Source organism: Neoarius graeffei, chromosome 28, assembly GCF_027579695.1.
Source record: "Neoarius graeffei isolate fNeoGra1 chromosome 28, fNeoGra1.pri, whole genome shotgun sequence".
Taxonomy (NCBI): domain Eukaryota; kingdom Metazoa; phylum Chordata; class Actinopteri; order Siluriformes; family Ariidae; genus Neoarius; species Neoarius graeffei.
In genome coordinates, this window is record NC_083596.1 from 760,525 (window position 1) to 782,171 (window position 21,647).

Consider the following 21,647-nt stretch of genomic DNA (forward strand, 5'->3'; position numbering starts at 1 on the left):
AACTTAAAGCCACCTGCTCATGGCTGAGGTTCCCAAAAGCATCACAGCACAAAGCTCAAAGTTAAATGGTGGAGCGAGTACCACCGAGAACATTTTTACCTTTTACTGAAACACAGCCGTGATGTTTTTAAAACCATTCATTTATTGTTCTGTGATTTGATGTGCTATTAACACTGTAGGAAAGAAACGTGTGCAGGTTTGATAATGACTTAAGTTTTGGTTTTCTGTGAGAATAAATCACATACTTTCAAATCATGTTGTGTTTGTTATTTAAATTCACACACAGCAGTTTCATTTATGTCTAAATATCTGAAATATTAGTCTGTTTGAATTCCAACAAGATAAAAAAAATCTGTGAAACTCAAAAATAAAGAAACATGCTAACAGTGAATAGCAAATTAATCTGATATTTATACTAAAAAAACCACAATGACTAGAGTGTGTAAAATATAATTAATATGAAAATATGACCTTCTGTAGCTTATACTTAATAAATGATGCCTCAGTGTCTAAATGATCCCACCTTCATGCAAGCTAATCACTCGGCTAAACAGCTGCTAATCGAGCTAATGCTCATACCTGAATATTTACCAGAGCATTTCATGAGCAAGCTCAGCGTTATTATTAAACAGGTAACCTCGGCTTTAATTTTTTTTAAAGGATACTATTATCATCCTATAAAGGTGTCAGTAAACTGTAAATCTGACTTTATAAACTAACTAACCCGTCAGCTTGGAGAGAATTAGCATTCCTGAAAAAATTACAGTCACACCCTGTCACAGCGTAGCCTGCTGCATCATTAGCATAGAAGCTTAGCATATAAACATGACCGTTTCTCATCTCTCATCTCATTATCTCTAGCTGCTTTATCCTTCTACAGGGTCGCAGGCGAGCTGGATCCTATCCCAGCTGACTACGGGCGAAAGGCGGGGTTCACCCTGGACAAGTCGCCAGGTCATCACAGGGCTGACACATAGACACAGACAACCATTCACACTCACATTCACACCTACGCTCAATTTAGAGTCACCAGTTAACCTAACCTGCATGTCTTTGGACTGTGGGGGAAACCGGAGCACCCGGAGGAAACCCACGCGGACACGGGGAGAACATGCAAACTCCACACAGAAAGGCCCTCGCCGGCCACGGGGCTCGAACCCGGACCTTCTTGCTGTGAGGCGACAGCGCTAACCACTACACCACCGTGCCGCCAACATGACCGTTTATAATCTTTAAATAGATTAATAATTGTTTTGGTCATGACCTGTTAACTTGTTATTTCAGATAGTAGCCAAAATATTCAGTATATATTTTAATTATATTTTAATAATCACTAACTCATGGTTATGTACTAATTGATTTATTACAGTACTGAGGGTAAAGTGTGTGTGTTCATGATGTGTGTTATCATGTGTTACTGTATTATATTACAAAGACCTGAGTGTTTTAGTGTGAAATACATCACTGGTATTTTTCATCCAAGCTCCATCCGGGACATGGAGAACCAAAACGGGGACATAAATCTCGATTTTTTTTCGCAGTCCAAATCCTGCACTCTGATTGGCTGGCGAGCGGATCTGTATCCTACGGTACAGACCCCGGTTACAGACCCCGGTTACGGACCTCTGGCGACTCGCTCGTTCACAACAACAAACGTCGTAGCATTTTTTGTCAACATTTATCTTTTTTTTATAAGATTTATTTATGAGTATAAAAAATCTTATAAATTTTTGCCAGCATTTCTCAGGAGAACAGCATTAATTTTACAGCATGGACAGCGATAACGACAGTGTTCACAGCGAAAGCGAGTTTTACTCCCCTGAGGAAGAAGAAATAAAAGAAAACATTTCAGGAGAAAGCTAAAAACCTGTAACTGTTGCTAACGCCGAGCAAAAACATGGCTGAATCCTGAATGACTCCTATGTGTATAAATAGGGGACGACATAGGCGGCAAAATGTAGTTTTTTTCCTGCCGTGGAAGTGCACTTGTATAACGAGGAGGAAGCCATTTGCATTACAGCCGTGAACGAGGATTCAAAATGGCGGCTCGGCTCGGTTTTCCCTTTCAGGCGCTCTCGTTTTCTGTTAGAATTTGGTAAAGAAAAAAATAAATATATTATTTACCAGCTTAAGGTCGGTCCGTATGGTGAAATACCGTGACCTCGGCCTTGAATACTGACCTCGACCCAGAGGGCCTCGCTCAGTACTTTCAAGACCTCGGTCACGGTATTTCACCATACGGACCTTCCAGCTGGTAAATAACAGTCACTCGTGAGGAAATCGATGCATTGTTTTGATAAATTTGGGGACTTTTTGTTTGTGAATGTGTCGATATAATAAAAAGAAAATCACACATTGGCTTGAAGAGATGAAGTTTATCTTCTCGTGTTGAAAAACTCACATTTTTCATACAAAATACATCACAGAACTGAGTGACATATTTCTCAATATTTCACTCTGATGATGTCACCCCCAGTGTTTTCCCACTGACTAGATGCACGTCGTCAAAATGGCGAACCAGTTAAAAATTAAAATTCTTTTGATTATCTTTTCTTTTTTCTTTTTTTGTGGATGTGTCCATATAATATAAAGAACATTACACAGTGGTGTGAAGATATGAAGTTTATCTTCTTGTGTTGAAAATATTTTCACTTGTTCACATCACTCACTTGTGAGATATATACATTTACCACTCGGAGATAAACTTCATATCTTCACACCACTATGTAATATCCTCTGTATAGTGTATTATAGTGTGTTATAATGTGTTATAGTGTGTTGTAATGTGTTACAGTGTGTTATAATGTGTTATAGTGCGCTATGATGTGTTATAGTGTATTATAGTGTGTTATAATGTGTTATAGTGTGTTATGATGTGTTATAGTGTATTATAGTGTGTTATAGTGCGTTATGATGTGTTATAGTGTATTATAGTGTGTTATAGTGTGTTATAATGTATTATAGAGTGTTCTAATGTGTTCTAGTGTATTATAGTGTGTTATAGTGCGTTATGATGTGTTATAATGTATTATAGTGTGTTATAATGTGTTATAGTGCATTATGATGTGTTATAGTGTATTATAGTGTGTTATAATGTGTTATAATGTGTTCTAGTGTATTATAGTGTATTATAGTGCGTTATGATGTGTTATAGTGTATTATAGTGTGTTATAATGTGTTATAGTGCGTTATGATGTGTTATAGTGTATTATAGTGTGTTATAATGTGTTATAGTGCGTTATGATGTGTTATAGTGTATTATAGTGTGTTATAATGTGTTATAGTGCATTATGATGTGTTATATTGTATTATAGTGTGTTATAATGTGTTATAATGTGTTATAGAGTGTTATGTGTTCTAGTGTATTATAGTGTGTTATAGTGCGTTATGATGTGTTATAATGTATTATAGTGTGTTATAATGTGTTATAGTGCGTTATGATGTGTTATAGTGTATTATAGTGTGTTATAATGTGTTATAGTGCATTATGATGTGTTATAGTGTATTATAGTGTGTTATAATGTGTTATAATGTGTTCTAGTGTATTATAGTGTATTATAGTGCGTTATGATATGTTATAGTGCGTTATGATGTGTTATAGTGTATTATAGTGTGTTATAGCATGTTATAATGTATTATAGTGTGTTCTAGTGTATTATAGTGTGTTATAGTGTGTTATGATGTGTTATAGTGTATTATAGTGTGTTATAATGTGTTATAGTGCATTATGATGTGTTATAGTGTATTATAGTGTGTTATAATGTGTTATAATGTGTTCTAGTGTATTATAGTGTATTATAGTGTGTTATAATGTGTTATAGTGCGTTATGATGTGTTATAGTGTATTATAGTGTGTTATAGCATGTTATAATGTATTATAGTGTGTTCTAGTGTATTATAGTGTGTTATAGTGTGTTATGATGTGTTATAGTGTATTATAGTGTGTTATAATGTGTTCTAGTGTATTATAGTGTGTTATAGTGCGTTATGATGTGTTATAGTGTATTATAGTGTGTTATAGCGTGTTATAATGTATTATAGTGTGTTATAATGTGTTCTAGTGTATTATAGTGTATTATAGTTATAGTGCGTTTTAATGTGTTATAGTGCGTTATGATGTGTTATAGTGTATTATAGTGTGTTATAGCGTGTTATAATGTATTATAGTGTGTTATAATGTGTTCTAGTGTATTATAGTGTATTATAGTGTATTATAGTTATAGTGCGTTTTAATGTGTTATAGTGCGTTATGATGTGTTATAGTGTCTTATAGTGTGTTATAGCATGTTATAATGTATTATAGTGTGTTATAATGTGTTCTAGTGTATTATAGTGTGTTATAATGTGTTATAGTGTGTTATGATGTGTTATAGTGTATTATAATGTATTATAGTTTGTTATAGTGTATTACAGTGTGTTATAGTGTATTACAGTGTGTTATAGCATGTTATAATGTATTATAGTGTGTTATAATGTGTTCTAGTGTATTATAGTGTGTTATAGTGCGTTATGATCTGTTATAGTGTATTATAGTGTGTTATAGCGTGTTATAATGTATAATAGTGTGTTATAATGTGTTCGTGTATTATAGTGTGTTATAGTGTGTTATAGTGTATTATAGCGTGTTATAATGTATTATAGAGTGTTATAATGTGTTCTAGTGTATTATAGTGTGTTATAGTGCGTTATGATGTGTTATAGTGTGTTATAATGTGTTATAGTGCGTTATGATGTGTTATAGTGTATTATAGTGTGTTATAGCGTGTTATAATGTATTATAGTGTGTTATAATGTGTTCTAGTGTATTATAGTGTGTTATGATGTGTTATAGTGTATTATAGTGTGTTATAATGTGTTATAGTGCGTTATGATGTGTTATAGTGTATTATAGTGTGTTATAGCATGTTATAATGTATTATAGTGTGTTATAATGTGTTATAGTGTGTTATGATGTGTTATAGTGTGTTATAGTGTATTACAGTGTGTTATAGCATGTTATAATGTATTATAGTGTGTTATAATGTGTTCTAGTGTATTATAGTGTGTTATAGTGTATTACAGTGTGTTATAGCATGTTATAATGTATTATAGTGTGTTATAATGTGTTCTAGTGTATTATAGTGTGTTATGATCTGTTATAGTGTATTATAGTGTGTTATAGCATGTTATAATGTATAATAGTGTGTTATAATGTGTTCTAGTGTATTATAGTGTGTTATGATGTGTTATAGTGTATTATAGCGTGTTATAATGTATTATAGAGTGTTATAATGTGTTCTAGTGTATTATAGTGTGTTATAGTGCGTTATGATGTGTTATAGTGTATTATAGTGTGTTATAGTGCGTTATGATGTGTTATAGTGTATTATAGTGTGTTATAGCGTGTTATAATGTATTATAGTGTGTTATAATGTGTTCTAGTGTATTATAGTGTGTTATGATGTGTTAGAGTGTAGTATAGTGTGTTATAATGTGTTATAGTGCGTTATGATCTGTTGTAGTGTATTATAGTGTGTTATAATGTGTTCTAGTGTATTATAATGTGTTATAGTGTATTATAGTGTGTTATGATGTGTTATAGTGTATTATAGTGTGTTATAATGTGTTATAGTGCGTTATGATGTGTTATAGTGTATTATAGTGTGTTATAGCATGTTATAATGTATTATAGTGTGTTATAATGTGTTATAGTGTGTTATGATGTGTTATAGTGTGTTATAGTGTATTACAGTGTGTTATAGCATGTTATAATGTATTATAGTGTGTTATAATGTGTTCTAGTGTATTATAGTGTGTTATAGTGTATTACAGTGTGTTATAGCATGTTATAATGTATTATAGTGTGTTATAATGTGTTCTAGTGTATTATAGTGTGTTATGATCTGTTATAGTGTATTATAGTGTGTTATAGCATGTTATAATGTATAATAGTGTGTTATAATGTGTTCTAGTGTATTATAGTGTGTTATGATGTGTTATAGTGTATTATAGCGTGTTATAATGTATTATAGAGTGTTATAATGTGTTCTAGTGTATTATAGTGTGTTATAGTGCGTTATGATGTGTTATAGTGTATTATAGTGTGTTATAGTGCGTTATGATGTGTTATAGTGTATTATAGTGTGTTATAGCGTGTTATAATGTATTATAGTGTGTTATAATGTGTTCTAGTGTATTATAGTGTGTTATGATGTGTTAGAGTGTAGTATAGTGTGTTATAATGTGTTATAGTGCGTTATGATCTGTTGTAGTGTATTATAGTGTGTTATAATGTGTTCTAGTGTATTATAATGTGTTATAGTGCGTTATGATGTGTTATAGTGTATTATAGTGTGTTATAGTGTATTACAGTGTGTTATAGTATGTTATAATGTATTATAGTGTGTTATAATGTGTTATAGTGTATTATAGTGTGTTATAGTGCGTTATGATGTGTTATAGTGTATTATAGTTTATTACAGTGTGTTATGATGTTATAGTGTATTATCGTGTGTTATAATGTTTTATAATGTGTTATAGTGTGTTATGATGTGTTATAGTGTGTTATAATGTGTTATAGTGTGTTATAATGTGTTATAGTGTGTTATGATGTATTATAGTGTGTTATAATGTGTTATAGTGTGTTATAATGTTATGATGTGTTATAATGTGTTATTGTGTGTTATGATGTGTTCTAATGTGTTATAGTGTGTTATAATGTGTTATAGTGTGTTATGATGTGTTATAATGTGTTATAGTGTGTTATGATGTATTATAGTGTATTAAATTGTGTTATAATGTGTTATAGTGTGTTATAATGTGTTATAGTGTGTTATGATGTGTTATACTGTGTTATAATGTGTTATGATGTGTTATGGTGTGTTATAGTGTATTATAGTGTGTTATAGTGTGTTAGTGTGTTATTGTGCTGTGCTATTGTACAGAAACACACTGACAATTGAAACATAAAAACATCAGAATATAAACAGGTCTATTCATCACCCTCATGGGAAAAGTTTGCAAGATGTTTAACAATAAAAATGTAAAAAAAAAAAGGCAAACTGTTTGTCAGGAAATACATTAATTACATCAGGAAGATTAATTAATTAATGCTGTAATTCTGCAGAATGTCATTCAGTTAATGGCTTTATTACACTCACTGTTAGATTTAACTTTGATTTATTCACACATGAACACTTTACAGTCAGGTTAGATCATTAATTGCGTTTGTGATGAAATGCTGATTCCAGTCCAGTCAAACCGCCAGAATCATTTGGGCTCGTCAGGTGAAGTCTTACTTACAGAGGCTGAAGCACACACAACACAAACAGATCAATCCAAATTAATTATATACTTTAATTGGAACACTTTTACACCTGCTCATTATCCAATCAGATAATCATACAGATCCAGGTCAAGAGCTTCAGTTAATGTTCACATCAAATATCAGCCTGATGAAAAATCTCAGTGACCTCAGTAATGTTGACTGTGACATGGTGGTTGGTGCCAGTTTGAGTATTTCAGAAATCTCCTGGGATTTTCACACACAACAGTCTCTGGAGTTTACACACAATGCCAAGCGTCAGTTCTGCAGGTGGGAACGTCTTGTTGACAAGAAAGTGTCAGAGGAGAAAGGACACAGCTGACAGGAAAGCTATAGGAACTCAAATAATCACTCTTATGCCCATGGTGAGCAGAAAAGCATCTCAGAACACACAACATATCGAACCTTGAAGCAAAATACCAGAAGACCACATTGGGTTCCTCTCCTTTTAGCCAAGAACAGGAATCTGAGGCTACTGTGGACACACACTCAGCTACACAGATAAATGTGTGCATGAGGATGATGAGTGATGAGGATTGGAAAAAGATCAGATAAAGTTTGTCCAATCTTCAGCTGTCACTAACAATCCTGTGACAGTCAGGATTCAATCAAATTTCGTATTGATTATAAAATACTACTATTGATCTTTAAAGCACTGAATGGTCTCGCACCACAGTACCTGAGTGAACTTCTGCTCCTCTATGACCCGCCACGCCTACTTAGATCAAAAGGTGCAGGCTATCTGCTGGTACCTCGTATAGTGAAGGCTACATCAGGGGGCAGAGCCTTTTCTTACAAAGCCCCACAGTTATGGAACAGCCTTCCAAGTAGTGTTCGGGAATCAGACACAGTCTCAGTGTTTAAGTCTCGGCTGAAAACAGATCTGTTTAGTCAAGCCTTGTGTTAATAGTGTTTATGAGGTAAAGGAGTAGATCTGGAGGATCCTCAGACAGAGTGTTTTGGTAAACTGGGATGTATGGATGCTGTCGGTCCCGACTCGCTTGCTCACTCGAGTTTGTTGACGGTGTAGTGGCTGCTGCTTTATGTCCCGGGGCCCCTCATGCCTGTGTTACCTTCTGGCTCTCCCCTTTTAGTTATGCTGTCAGAGTTAGTTGCCAGAGTCCCTGCTTGTACTCAGTGCAATATGTATACTGCTCCTACTTATTCAGGTGACACTGGGCATACCTAACAACCTGTGTGTCCCCCCCGCCGTCTGTCCCTCTGAGTTACAGGTCAATCCTGAGATCGAGATGCTGAACCTCTTCTGCTCCTCGGACCTGCCTGATCCATCCTGATGCCCTACGTCTGGTTGGAGTCTCATCGCATCGCTCCTGTGGAGGACGGCCCCATGAGGACAGTTGAAAGTCACACCTGGAAGACGCTCTGGACTCTTACAGTGATGCTTTTATGGCTGAGGACTACAGTTGACTTGCTAACTTTAGGACTGCAGTTGTCATGAACAGTTTTGCACTCAAGTTTCCATCAATGAAGAGTTTAACATCAACGAAACTGACTTCATGTTAAAACTGTTAAAATTTTATAATCATGTTGTCTGTTATCATCCAAATGAGGATGGGTTCCCTTTTGAGTCTGGTTCCTCTCGAGGTTTCTTGCTCATGTCGTCTGAGGGAGTTTTTCCTTGCCACCATCGCCACAGGCTTCATCATTGGGGATAGATTAGGGATAAAATTAGCTCATGTTTAAAATCATAAAAATTCTGTAAAGCTGCTTTGCGACAATGTTTATTGTTAAAAGTGCTATAGAAATAAATTTGACAGTCAGTTTGTGATGTTTGATGTGAACATTATCATGTCTTATCATGTCTTATTCTTTTACACCTCCTTAAATGGACTCATCATTTCCAAACCCTGCTAAATGTAGATCACCCAAACCTGACTGATGACAATGAAGAAGTGTGTGACCCTGAAAATACAGATGATAATACTGACCAAGGAATAACGATGGAAGAACGAGAAATGGCATTCAAGAAAATGAGATATGCCAAGGCTCCTGGTCCTGACAAAATCCCAGTTGAACTGCTAGAACAACCAAACATCAAAAACCTTCTTCTTAAAATCATCAACAATGCATGGGCCCTGGGTAAAGTACCATCAGAATGGGGTAAGAGTATCATTTGCCCTATATACAAAAAAGGAGACCGTAACAACTGTAGTAACTACAGAGGGATATCTCTTATGCCACATGCCTGCAAGATTTATGAACGAATCCTTGAGATAAGAGCAAGAACAAAAATTGAACCGAAACTCCAAGAGTGGCAACACGCCTACCGCAAAGGCAGAAGTACATCAGACCTGATTTTCGCCATCAGGCAGTTAACTGAGAAGTCATGGGAGTATAATCAAGATCTGTATATTGCTTTTATTGATCTAACAAAAGCATTCGATTCTGTGCCACGCAAAAACTTATGGAACATTCTCAGCATGAAATATGACATCAAAGGAAGACTGTTAGAAGCAATTAAAAGTACCTATGAACCTTGCACCTGCACTGTTATGACAGGATATCCCCACAACAAATGGTTTGATGTCAAAAGTGGTGTAAAACAGGGCAGTGTCCTTTCTCATATACTGTTTATTGCATACCTAGACATTGTCCTTCAAGAAGTTAACAAAGAACAGACTGACATATTCGAAACTTTTGGATATGCAGATGACATTTGCCAATGGGAAAGGAGTATAGATGCAATAAAGTCCGCCTTGGAAAGGTATGATGATGAGTTCACAAATGCAGGAATGAAAATGAACAAAGAAAGTGGCAAAACAGAAGTCCTGGTCTTTGGTAGAAACCGCCCAAATACTGAAATTACAGTCAACAGAGACACTATTGGGAGGGTTGAACAGGCCAAGTACCTAGGCTCAGTTACATCCAAAGAATCAGGTAATAAAGCTGAAATCACAGAAAGAATCAGCAATTTCAGCAGACAAGCTGCCGCCCTCCAACCAGTGCTCCGAGACAAACTAGTCTCAAACGAAGTAAAGAAGACAATTTTCAACACCATTTTAAAACCAGGCCTTCTATATGGCTGCGAATCCTGGGTATTAACCAAGAAAGACAGCAGTAGACTACAAGCTGCGGAAATGAAAGTGGTCCGCACCATGCTAGGGAAGACGAGAGCGGACAGACTGAGAAACACCCACCTAAGAGGAATCCTTGGTATAACATCGATAGAAGAAGACATAGAAAGGGCAGCCCTTAGATGGGTAGAGCATGTTGAAAGAATGGAAGATGGAAGGATTCCAAAAACAGCATTCAAATACAAACCAAAGGGCAAGCGCCCTCTAGGCAGACCTAGGAAAAGGTGGAAGGACAACATACGGTACAAGAAATATTAACAAAGCACAGACTGGGCAGACTAGATAGACTTGAGGAGGAGGGGGTCTTCCAAGACTGAGAGGAATGGAGAAGGCGATGCTCTCAACTGACAGGCCCTAAGGCCTATCTGGGGAAGATGTAAGAATGTATGTAAGATGTGAACATTAACTGAAGCTCTTAACCTGTATTTTGTGTGTGTGTGCACTTCTGTTCTATTCTTTCTCACCCCTTTATCCACGCAGGCTCCACAGATGCAGCCAATGAGACCGTTAATCATCTGTGATGCACACAGGATGAACTCCAGAGTGCTGCAGACGAGCAGAGTGGAGAACAGACCGACATTAAACTCCACCACACCCTTCGGCTCTGTGCATATAATCCACCAATCACGGTTATTCAGGTAACTCTCTGACCTGAGAGAGAGAGAGAGAGAGAGAGAGATCTTCATGTGTAATGCATACAGAGTTATAAATAGGAATATACTTTAGTTACACTGTGTTCCTCAGGATTTTTGGGGCACCAATAATTATGTCATGTGGTTTTGTTGAAATTATCTCATCTCATCTCATCTCATTATCTGTAGCCGCTTTATCCTGTTCTACAGGGTCGCAGGCGAGCTGGATCCTATCCCAGCTGACTACGGGCGTAAGGCGGGGTTCACCCTGGACAAGTCGCCAGGTCATCACAGGGCTGACACATAGACACAGACAACCATTCACATTCACATCTACGGTCAATTTAGAGTCACCAGTTAACCTAACCTGCATGTCTTTGGACTGTGGGGGAAACCGGAGCACCCGGAGGAAACCCACGCGGACACGGGGAGAACATGCAAACTCCACACAGAAAGGCCCTCGCCGGCCACGGGGCTCGAACCTGGACCTTCTTATTGTGAGGCGACAGCGCTAACCACTACACCACCGTGCCGCCCATATATATATATATATGTAATTTTAATTATATATTTGGAATTAATATGATATATTTTGGAGTGGCATGGTGGTGTAATGGTTAGCACTGTCACTTCACAGCAAAAAGGTTCCGGGTTTGAACCTCACAGCTGACAGGGTTCTTTCTGTGTGGAGTTTGCATGTTCTGCCCGTGTCTGTGTAGGTTTGCTCTGGTTTCCCCCAAAGACATATTTTAGGTAAAATACCCAGCCACTGGGGTTTCACAAGCCTGTGTGTACTTAGTGCCAGTCCCAAGTCTGGATAGATTGGGGAGGGTTGCGTCAGGAAGGACATCTGGGATAAAACCTCCGCCAAATCAAATATGCGGAACAGATCTGCTAACGGGAGCAGCCGGAAGAAGCAGAAGATTTTGTAGGTCATTAGAATAAATTGACTTCCATTAAAGGTTTGATTTCTCTCATAAGATTTACTCATCATTACCTAGGGTGCCAATAATTCTGGAGCTAAGTGATGTAATGATGCAACTGGATTGAAGTAAGTGTGTGTGCATGTGTGTGTGTGTGTGTGTGTGTGTGTCTGTACCTGTTTTTAAAGGGAGTCCCCCTGTGTGTGTGTGTGTGTGTGTGTGTGTGTGTGTGTGTGTGTGTACTTGTTTTTAAAGGGAGTCCCCCTGTGTGTGTGTGTGTGTGTGCGTGCGTGCGTGTGTGTGCCTGTTTTTAAAGGGAGTCCCCCAAATGAGTCCCATTCTGCAGTATGGCCCATGAATCAGTCCTAACGTGGCCACTGAGAAACTGTAGAGGGCGCCACACACTCCTACTGCTGCAAACAGGATGGAGAGGAACATCTACAGAGAGAGAGAGAGAGAGAGAGAGAGAGAATGTTTTAATGGTTAAACTGGGGTGTTACCAGTGGCAGCTAGTAGTCTTTCAAACAGGGGAGGCTGGTCGGTTACGATATTTCCAGATTTTAAAAGAAAAAACACATCAGTTTTGCCCATACTCTTGCCTCTGATCTGGCTGATTGTTGGCAGCGTCACAAACTGTGAAATAACAGGTTCTTTTGGCCCATTAGCCTACTGTCCAATATACATGATGGTGGTGTTGGGGGGGGGGGGGGGGTTTAACATTTTATATTTTAAAATTGTGGCATGTTGTTTAAAAATTGATCATTATTGAAAGCAGCTCTTTGTCAGGAACCTCAGCAGTAACAGCAGAGTGTTCTGGAATAGGCACAAGCACTGACCTTGGGGAGCCAAACATAGAGCTGGGGGCCACACATTTCATTCAATGACACTTTCCCTATATTTTACTTATTTTGACTGAGAAATGTTTTATTGACAATTTTGATAACCCTTCACTTTTAATCCAGGTCTGTAGTGTGAAATGTTCTCGGCTGTGTTTTTGTTTAAAAATGTTTTCCAAATTGTAGCTGTGTTTAATTCATATCCAGAGAAATATATATTCCAATATAATATACTCAGCATAAACATTTTAAATAGATTCTATATTTTTGGTCCATCCATGACATATTACTAAAGTAGCCTATTTACTGTTGTTGATGTGGGTCACTTGCTGTTAGCCAATTCACTTTCTCGTACCAGGAGAGCTGAAAGGAACGAGGATTATTCCCTACCTTTTTCACCAAGTCAGTTTGAGGCGTTGGTCTACCCTGCTCTTTAATTTTAATTTTTTCCTCGAAAGGAAGACTGGCAAATGGCTTCGCCAAAATTAAATCAGCAATGCTTGGCATCCGTGCGCAGCTTTCTTGCTAGCTGACTAGCCCCCTCAAGTTCAAGTTCAGTCACTCAAATAAACGAAATTTCTGGAACTAAGATAGCAAACTTGACAACACTATATTTACACTTTATTTACAATGAAAATATATACAAACTAAAAAAGCTGGTAGAAACCGTATGTAATGAATGAAATCGAAATATAAGCTGATCTCTTACAATACACCACAGCACTTGCGAATCCGCATGGGACTGAACTGAGATTCACCGCTGCCTGTCTATATTTGAAACGAGCTGTCAATCAAAGAAAATATCCGGCCGCTTTCACCAATCACCAGTCTCCTCGCGGAAAGCTTTGCCATGTCCCTCCCGCTGTGAGGCTGGGAGTCCGTGGGCGGGCGTTTTCGCAGTATTTGTCCAATAACCGTCTTGCATTTTGAGATTGAAAAGCGCAGAGCTCCCAAATGCCATTGAAGTGCACTGAGGCTGGGCTGCATCGCGCTGTCACGAGGGGGAAAAACTCACGCGCACATTAGACGAACTGGGGAAAGTTATAACGGAATGATTTCGCACTGTAGTGGGTTGAGCACATATATTTCTATGATTCGATGTTCGTCATTTTTAGAGGAGGCTGAGCCTCCCTCGTTGTCTTAGAGCACTCGCCCGTGGGTGTTACAGCTGTAAAGGCAGTGGCCCACAGCCGTCTTTTCCTGATCTACAAAGAAAATGAAAACCCACCCGCTTTGCACTTTACACCTGTGGTCTGTGTCATTCTCTGCCGCTAGAGGGCGTCATAACAGCATAGGGAACCTTTATTCAGGGAGCAGGGGCTGGGTGTGTGTGTGTTTACTCTGTTTGTTTGCACTGATATCTCATCTCCATGGTGACGCGTTCCTCTCGTGTGCAGTGCACTCCATAGTGAACTCCGTGGCAGGTTTAGTGTGGATCGTTCAGAGTGATTTCTCTCCACTGCAGTGTTTATTATACGAGTGATTTAAATATTCTAATTAGTGACAGTCATATGTAGTGCGCTTTAAGTAGTGAGGATAAAAGTGTGTCTGAGTGCGTTCAGTTTGTGTTGTGCACTAAGAGTGAGGGATTACATGGAGTCTAATGAACACTAAGTAGTGAGTGTGTGGTTTATTGGGACTCTGTAAGGGACACTCACAATATGGGGTGGGGTGTTCTGTAGTGTACACTAAAGGAACGAGTGGGTGTTGATTTGGCACTCACCCCACAGCGGTTAGCACAGCATCCCTGTTTCCCAGTGACATGAATAAACAGAGCTGGAGCTATAACCTGAGAGAGAGAGAGAGAGAGAGAGAGTATAGCACACTGATCTGTAGTGTATTTCAGTGATCAGGTTGTGTGTGTGTGTGTGTGTGTGTGTGTGTACTGCAGGAAAAATGTAGATAGACACTTAATTTTCCATCTCAATTCCTAGACTTTCTCTAAAAGGCATGAGGCGATGTGATCATCTCTTCTGCGTCTGTCTTGCAGCTGCTCTGCGTCTGTAACGTGTCTGCTCCATGTCTGTACTACATCTGTACTGCATTTGCACCATGTCTATACCAAGTCTGTTCTGTGTCTGTACTGTGCCTGTAGTGTCTCTGTACTGTGTCTGTAGTGTCTCTGTACTGTCTGTACTGTGCCTGTACTGTGTCTGTACTGTGTCTGTACTGTGTATGTACTGTGTCTGTAGTGTCTCTGTACTGTGTCTGTACTGTGCCTGTAGTGTCTCTGTACTGTGTCTGTAGTGTCTCTGTACTGTCTGTACTGTGCCTGTAGTGTGTCTGTACTGTGTCTGTACTGTGCTTGTAATGTGTATGTACTGTGTCTGTAGTGTCTCTGTACTGTGTCTGTACTGTGCCTGTAGTGTCTCTGTACTGTGTCTGTACTGTGCCTGTAGTGTCTCTGTACTGTGTCTGTAGTGTCTCTGTACTGTGCCTGTAGTGTCTCTGTACTGTGTCTGTACTGTGCCTGTAATGTGTCTGTACTGTCTCTGTACTGTGTCTGTACTGTGCCTGTAGTGTCTCTGTACTGTGTCTGTAGTGTGTCTGTAGTGTGTCTGTACTGTGTCTGTACTGTGCCTGTAATGTGTCTGTACTGTGTCTGTACTGTCTCTGTACTGTGTCTGTACTGTGCCTGTAGTGTCTCTGTACTGTGTCTGTAGTGTGTCTGTACTGTGCCTGTAGTGTCTCTGTACTGTGTCTGTAGTGTGTCTGTACTGTGTCTGTAGTGTGTCTGTACTGTGCCTGTAGTGTTTCTGTACTGTGCCTGTAGTGTCTCTGTACTGTGTCTGTACTGTGCCAGTAGTGTGTCTGTACTGTGTCTGTACTGTGCCTGTAGTGTGTATGTACTGTGCCTGTAGTGTCTCTGTACTGTGTCTGTACTGTGCCTGTAGTGTCTCTGTACTGTGTCTGTAGTGTCTCTGTACTGTGCCTGTAGTGTCTCTGTACTGTGTCTGTACTGTGCCTGTAATGTGTCTGTACTGTCTCTGTACTGTGTCTGTAGTGTCTCTGTACTGTGTCTGTACTGTGCCTGTAGTGTGTCTGTACTGTGTCTGTAGTGTGTCTGTACTGTGCCTGTAGTGTCTCTGTACTGTGTCTGTAGTGTCTGTACTGTGCCTGTAGTGTCTCTGTACTGTCTGTACTGTGCCTGTAGTGTGTCTGTACTGTGTCTGTACTGTGCCTGTAGTGTCTCTGTACTGTGTCTGTACTGTGCCTGTAGTGTCTCTGTACTGTGTCTGTACTGTGCCTGTAGTGTCTCTGTACTGTGTCTGTACTGTGCCTGTAGTGTCTCTGTACTGTCTGTACTGTGTCTGTAGTGTCTCTGTACTGTCTGTACTGTCTGTAGTGTTTCCGTACTGTGCCTGTAATGTCTCTGTACTGTGTCTGTACTGTGCATATAGTGTCTCTGTACTGTGTCTGTACTGTGCCTGTAGTGTCTCTGTACTCTGTACTGTGTCTGTAGTGTCTCTGTACTGTGCCTGTAGTGTCTCTGTACTGTGTCTGTACTGTGCCTGTAATGTGTCTGTACTGTGTCTGTAGTGTCTCTGTACTGTGTCTGTACTGTGCCTGTAATGTGTCTGTACTGTGTCTGTAGTGTCTCTGTACTGTCTGTACTGTGCCTGTAGTGTGTCTGTACTGTGTCTGTACTGTGTCTGTACTGTGCCTGTAGTGTCTCTGTACTGTCTGTACTGTCTGTAGTGTCTCTGTACTGTGCCTGTAGTGTCTCTGTACTGTCTGTATTGTGCCTGTAGTGTCTTTGTACTGTGCCTGTAGTGTCTCTGTAGTGTCTGTACTGTGTCTGTAGTGTGTCTGTACTGTGCCTGTACTGTGTCTGTAGTGTCTCTGTACTGTGCCTGTAGTGTGTCTGTACTGTGTCTGTACTGTGCCTGTAGTGTCTCTGTAGTGTCTCTGTACTGTGTCTGTACTGTGCCTGTAGTGTGTCTGTACTGTGTCTGTACTGTGCCTGTACTGTGCCTGTAGTGTCTCTGTACTGTCTGTACTGTGCCTGTAGTGTCTCTGTACTGTGTCTGTACTGTGTCTGTACTGTGCCTGTAGTGTCTCTGTACTGTCTGTACTGTGTCTGTAGTGTCTCTGTACTGTCTGTACTGTCTGTAGTGTGTCCGTACTGTGCCTGTAATGTCTCTGTACTATGTCTGTACTGTGCGTATAGTGTCTCTGTACTGTGTCTGTACTGTGCCTGTAGTGTCTCTGTACTGTCTGTACTGTGTCTGTAGTGTCTCTGTACTGTGCCTGTAATGTCTCTGTACTGTGTCTGTACTGTGCATATAGTGTCTCTGTAATGTGTCTGTACTGTGTCTGTAGTGTCTCTGTACTGTGTCTGTACTGTCTGTACTGTGCCTGTAGTGTGTCTGTACTGTGTCTGTAGTGTGTCTGTACTGTGCCTGTAGTGTCTCTGTACTGTGCCTGTACTGTGTCTGTACTGTGCCTGTAGTGTCTCTGTACTGTCTGTACTGTCTGTAGTGTCTCTGTACTGTGCCTGTAGTGTCTCTGTACTGTCTGTACTGTGTCTGTAGTGTCTCTGTACTGTCTGTACTGTCTGTAGTGTGTCCGTACTGTGCCTGTAATGTCTCTGTACTGTGTCTGTACTGTGCATATAGTGTCTCTGTACTGTGTCTGTACTGTGCCTGTAGTGTCTCTGTACTGTCTGTACTGTGTCTGTAGTGTGTCCGTACTGTGCCTGTAATGTCTCTGTACTGTGTCTGTACTGTGCATATAGTGTCTCTGTAATGTGTCTGTACTGTGTCTGTAGTGTCTCTGTACTGTGCCTGTAGTGTGTCTGTACTGTGTCTGTAGTGTGTCTGTACTGTGCCTGTAGTGTCTCTGTACTGTGCCTGTACTGTGTCTGTACTGTGCCTGTAGTGTCTCTGTACTGTCTGTACTGTCTGTAGTGTCTCTGTACTGTGCCTGTAGTGTCTCTGTACTGTCTGTATTGTGCCTGTAGTGTCTCTGTACTGTGCCTGTAGTGTCTCTGTAGTGTCTGTACTTTGTCTGTAGTGTGTCTGTACTGTGCCTGTACTGTGTCTGTAGTGTCTCTGTACTGTGCCTGTAGTGTGTCTGTACTGTGTCTGTACTGTGCCTGTAGTGTCTCTGTACTGTCTGTACTGTGCCTGTAGTGTGTCTGTACTGTGTCTGTAGTGTCTCTGTACTGTCTGTACTGTGCCTGTAGTGTGTCTGTACTGTGTCTGTACTGTCTGTACTGTGCATGTAGTGTCTATGTACTGTGCCTGTACTGTGTCTGTACTGTGTCTGTAGTGTGTCTGTACTGTCTGTACTGTGCCTGTAGTGTCTCTGTAGTGTCTGTACTGTCTCTGTATTGTGTCTGTAGTGTGTCTGTACTGTGCCTGTAGTGTCTCTGTACTGTCTGTAGTGTGTCTGTACTGTGCCTGTAGTGTCTCTGTAGTGTCTGTACTGTCTCTGTATTGTGTCTGTAGTGTCTCTGTACTGTGTCTGTACTGTGCCTGTAGTGTCTCTGTACTGTCTGTACTGTGCCTGTAGTGTCTCTGTAGTGTCTGTACTGTCTCTGTATTGTGTCTGTATTGTGTCTGTAGTGTCTCTGTACTGTGTCTGTAGTGTCTCTGTACTGTGCCTGTAGTGTCTCTGTACTGTGCCTGTAGTGTCTCTGTAGTGTCCCTGTACTGTGTCTGTAGTGTCTCTGTACTGTGCCTGTAGTGTCTCTGTACTGTGTCTGTACTGTGCCTGTAGTGTCTCTGTACTGTGCCTGTAGTGTCTCTGTACTGTGTCTGTACTGTGCCTGTAGTGTCTCTGTACTGTGCCTGTAGTGTCTCTGTACTGTGTCTGTACTGTGCCTGTAGTGTGTCTGTACTGTGCCTGTAGTGTCTCTGTACTGTGTCTGTACTGTCTGTACTGTGCCTGTAGTGTCTCTGTACTGTGCCTGTAGTGTGTCTGTACTGTGTCTGTACTGTCTGTACTGTGCCTGTAGTGCCTCTGTACTGTGTCTGTACTGTGCCTGTAGTGTCTCTGTACTGTGCCTGTAGTGTCTCTGTACTGTGTCTGTACTGTGCCTGTAGTGTCTCTGTACTGTGTCTGTACTGTGCCTGTAGTGTCTCTGTACTGTGTCTGTACTGTGCCTGTAGTGTCTCTGTACTGTGTCTGTACTGTCTGTACTGTGCCTGTAGTGTCTCTGTACTGTGCCTGTAGTGTGTCTGTACTGTGTCTGTGCTGCATGACTCAGGATAGATGACATGACTGTACTGTATTTATGGTTTTAGGGACTAAACACTCGGATTCTCCTCCAGACATGTTCTGTAAAACTGTGCTTCATGCACACAAAGTTAAACTGATTAACCTGAGCATTCTGCACATGTCTGCTTCTGGTCTAAACCAGTTAATTAAATTTCACTTATGATCGTGCCTGAAATTCCGCTCTCACTCATGAACACTAGTCTACAGTCTCACACATCCACATGTCCCTGTGTCTTCTCCCTCGTCTAATTTCTGCCTTACAACACAACTGCAATAAAAAGCAGATAAAAGAACCAAAAGCAAACGATAGACAACACTATGAACACTGTCCTGCTCCTGACTCTGCTCTCTGGTTTGTATAGAACTTTGTTATTACGCCATCATTTTAATTACTGCAGCACTGAAGAAGGAGAGAAAAAAGGATGAAAGACTAAAGCTTAGTTTGCACCGTAAACACACAATGAACACATTACATATCTGAGGAAAAAGGCACTCAGAATGTCGTCGATTATTTCCATGACTTTGAAATTTAGAAGTGCAACAACAGAAACATTCTGGAACAGCGGAAACTCCCAGTGTGTGTGTGTGTGTGTGTGTGTGTGTGTGCTCTAGAGATGAAAAGCAAATTATCTGGAGATTTAAAATATAACTTCTATTGATAATATCAATATTGCTGTGTGTGTGTGTGTGTGCTCTCACCATGAGTCCTCCTCCGACCAGGCCTCCCATGTATTTCACCTCCTCGGTTAAGTTTCCGTCAGCGGCGTATGTAGCCTTCCAGCCGGGGAAGAACAGGATGATGTTGCAGAGGATGGAGATGGCGGCCAGTGGGTACAGCGCCCCGGCGACAAAACGAGAACACCTTCCTGTACACATGCTGCAAAATCAGAGATTATTTACTGAAAGGACCAGATCAGTGGAGTGGACGATAAAGTGTGGAGAAGAACCGAGACAAGGGTTCCTCTGTGTTCCTCAGACTTATGTACTCCTATCTGTTAGAGCATGTGAATGGAGTGAATAAAGTAGGCTGGGCCTCTGTGTGTGTGTGTGTGTGTGTGTGTGTGTGTGTGTGTGTGTGTGTGTGTGAGAGATAGTGTGCAATAGTAAATGTGTGATAAGGCTGTCCATCCCAGTACATTCCGCACATTCCACCTCAGAATCATATGGAGAATATCACAGAGCTGAAGTACTTTTTTATTAAAGAATATCCACAAAACTTAACACACACACACAAAGTACTAAATTATTAGGAAGTGTTAATGATTCACTTTTTCTCCGATGAGTGAGTGTGTGTGTGTGTGTGTGTGTGTGTGTTTGCTATCTGCTGTTTACAGTGTGATAGATAAGACAGGGGAGTGATATCAATGAGAACACACCCTGAAACCCATACACTCACACACACTCACACACACATGGAAAGAGAGTGCATGCTTTTGTGATTTCGTGTCATGTCTTTTCATGTCCTAAATCCCCCAAACCCTCAGCACCCTGACACACCTCTCATCTCATCTCTCATCACTGATGTTCCTAGGAACAATGGAGCTTTACAGAAATCTAGATATAAAATTTTAATTTTATTTTATCCCTAATGAGCAAACCAGAAGTGATGGTGATGAGGTAAAACTCCCAGAAGCAACACGAGGAAGAAACCGAGAGAGGAAGCAGACTCTAAAGGGTTTGAGTATTTCAGAAACTGATCTCCTGGACTTTTCACACACAGCAGTCTGTAGAATTTACACAGAATGGTGTGAAAAACAAAAAACATTGAGTGAGTGAGTGACAGTTCAGTTCTGTGGGTGGAAACGCCGAGTTGATTCTGTGATGATGAACATAAAACCGTCTTCATGTCTTTCTCCACACTGTCTCATCACAGGACGTTTGTCTGTTTCTGCACTTCTTCATCAGGTTCATCCACTTCAGCATGACAAGTACCTCAGAACACAGCACCGAGTAATGTGTGTGTGTGTGTGTGTGTGTGTGTGTGTGTGTGTGTGTGTGTGTAGGGGCAGAGCTACAGGGGTGGCTGGGGGGGCACTAGCCTCCCCTGGAATCTGATTGGCTACCCCAGGTGCCCCCCCCCCAGATGATTGACATGTTACGGCACTGCACGAGAAAAGCCAGTTGCATTGAAGTCTGTGACTGCTAGGTTCCTCCTGTACAGTAGATGGTGCAATGCAAGCTACCACAAGGCGTTGCAATCCAATTTACAATAGAAGACATGGGAAAGAAGAAAAAGAAGAAGAAGGAACCATTGAACAGAAAAGGCAGCTGCTCCTCAGCCAGATGGATTTTAAGACTGACCTATATCGGTGAGTACACGACCGCAGTTTATCCCAAAATAAGTTCACGAGTTCAATAAGATCAGTCAGTGGATCTTCTGGCCAATTGATTTTCGTTTCATAAATCAGAATGATTTGGCAATTCTTCTATTTGGCAACAGAAAAGGTGAAAACGCAGATGTAGTCAAAACTAGGTGTGTGATGTGAAGTGACCTTTAGCAGTATGAACAATGTTCAGAATTAAGTAAATCATGGCGAATTTTGAAGACTAGACCCTCTTTTGAAGGAAGTACAGGGAGTGAGTTTATTACCGTGGCACTCAACCTTCTTGTTGTAAGTGCAAAAAACGCCCAT

At 40.3% G+C, this 21,647-nt stretch overlaps 1 protein-coding gene across 1 annotated transcript; it reads right to left on the minus strand.

Annotated features, from left to right (window-relative positions):
• Positions 1-7,107: 7,107 nt before the first annotated feature.
• On the minus strand, positions 7,108-20,050 carry tm4sf21a (transmembrane 4 L six family member 21a). Its single transcript, XM_060913351.1, has 5 exons — positions 19,714-20,050; positions 14,513-14,578; positions 12,258-12,391; positions 10,863-11,049; positions 7,108-7,286 (listed from the first exon to the last, which is right to left on the minus strand). Exons 1-5 carry the CDS (start codon positions 19,888-19,890, stop codon positions 7,278-7,280), a joined length of 573 nt encoding a protein of 190 aa, XP_060769334.1. The 5' UTR covers positions 19,891-20,050; the 3' UTR covers positions 7,108-7,277.
• Between the last annotated feature and the right edge of the window lie 1,597 nt (positions 20,051-21,647).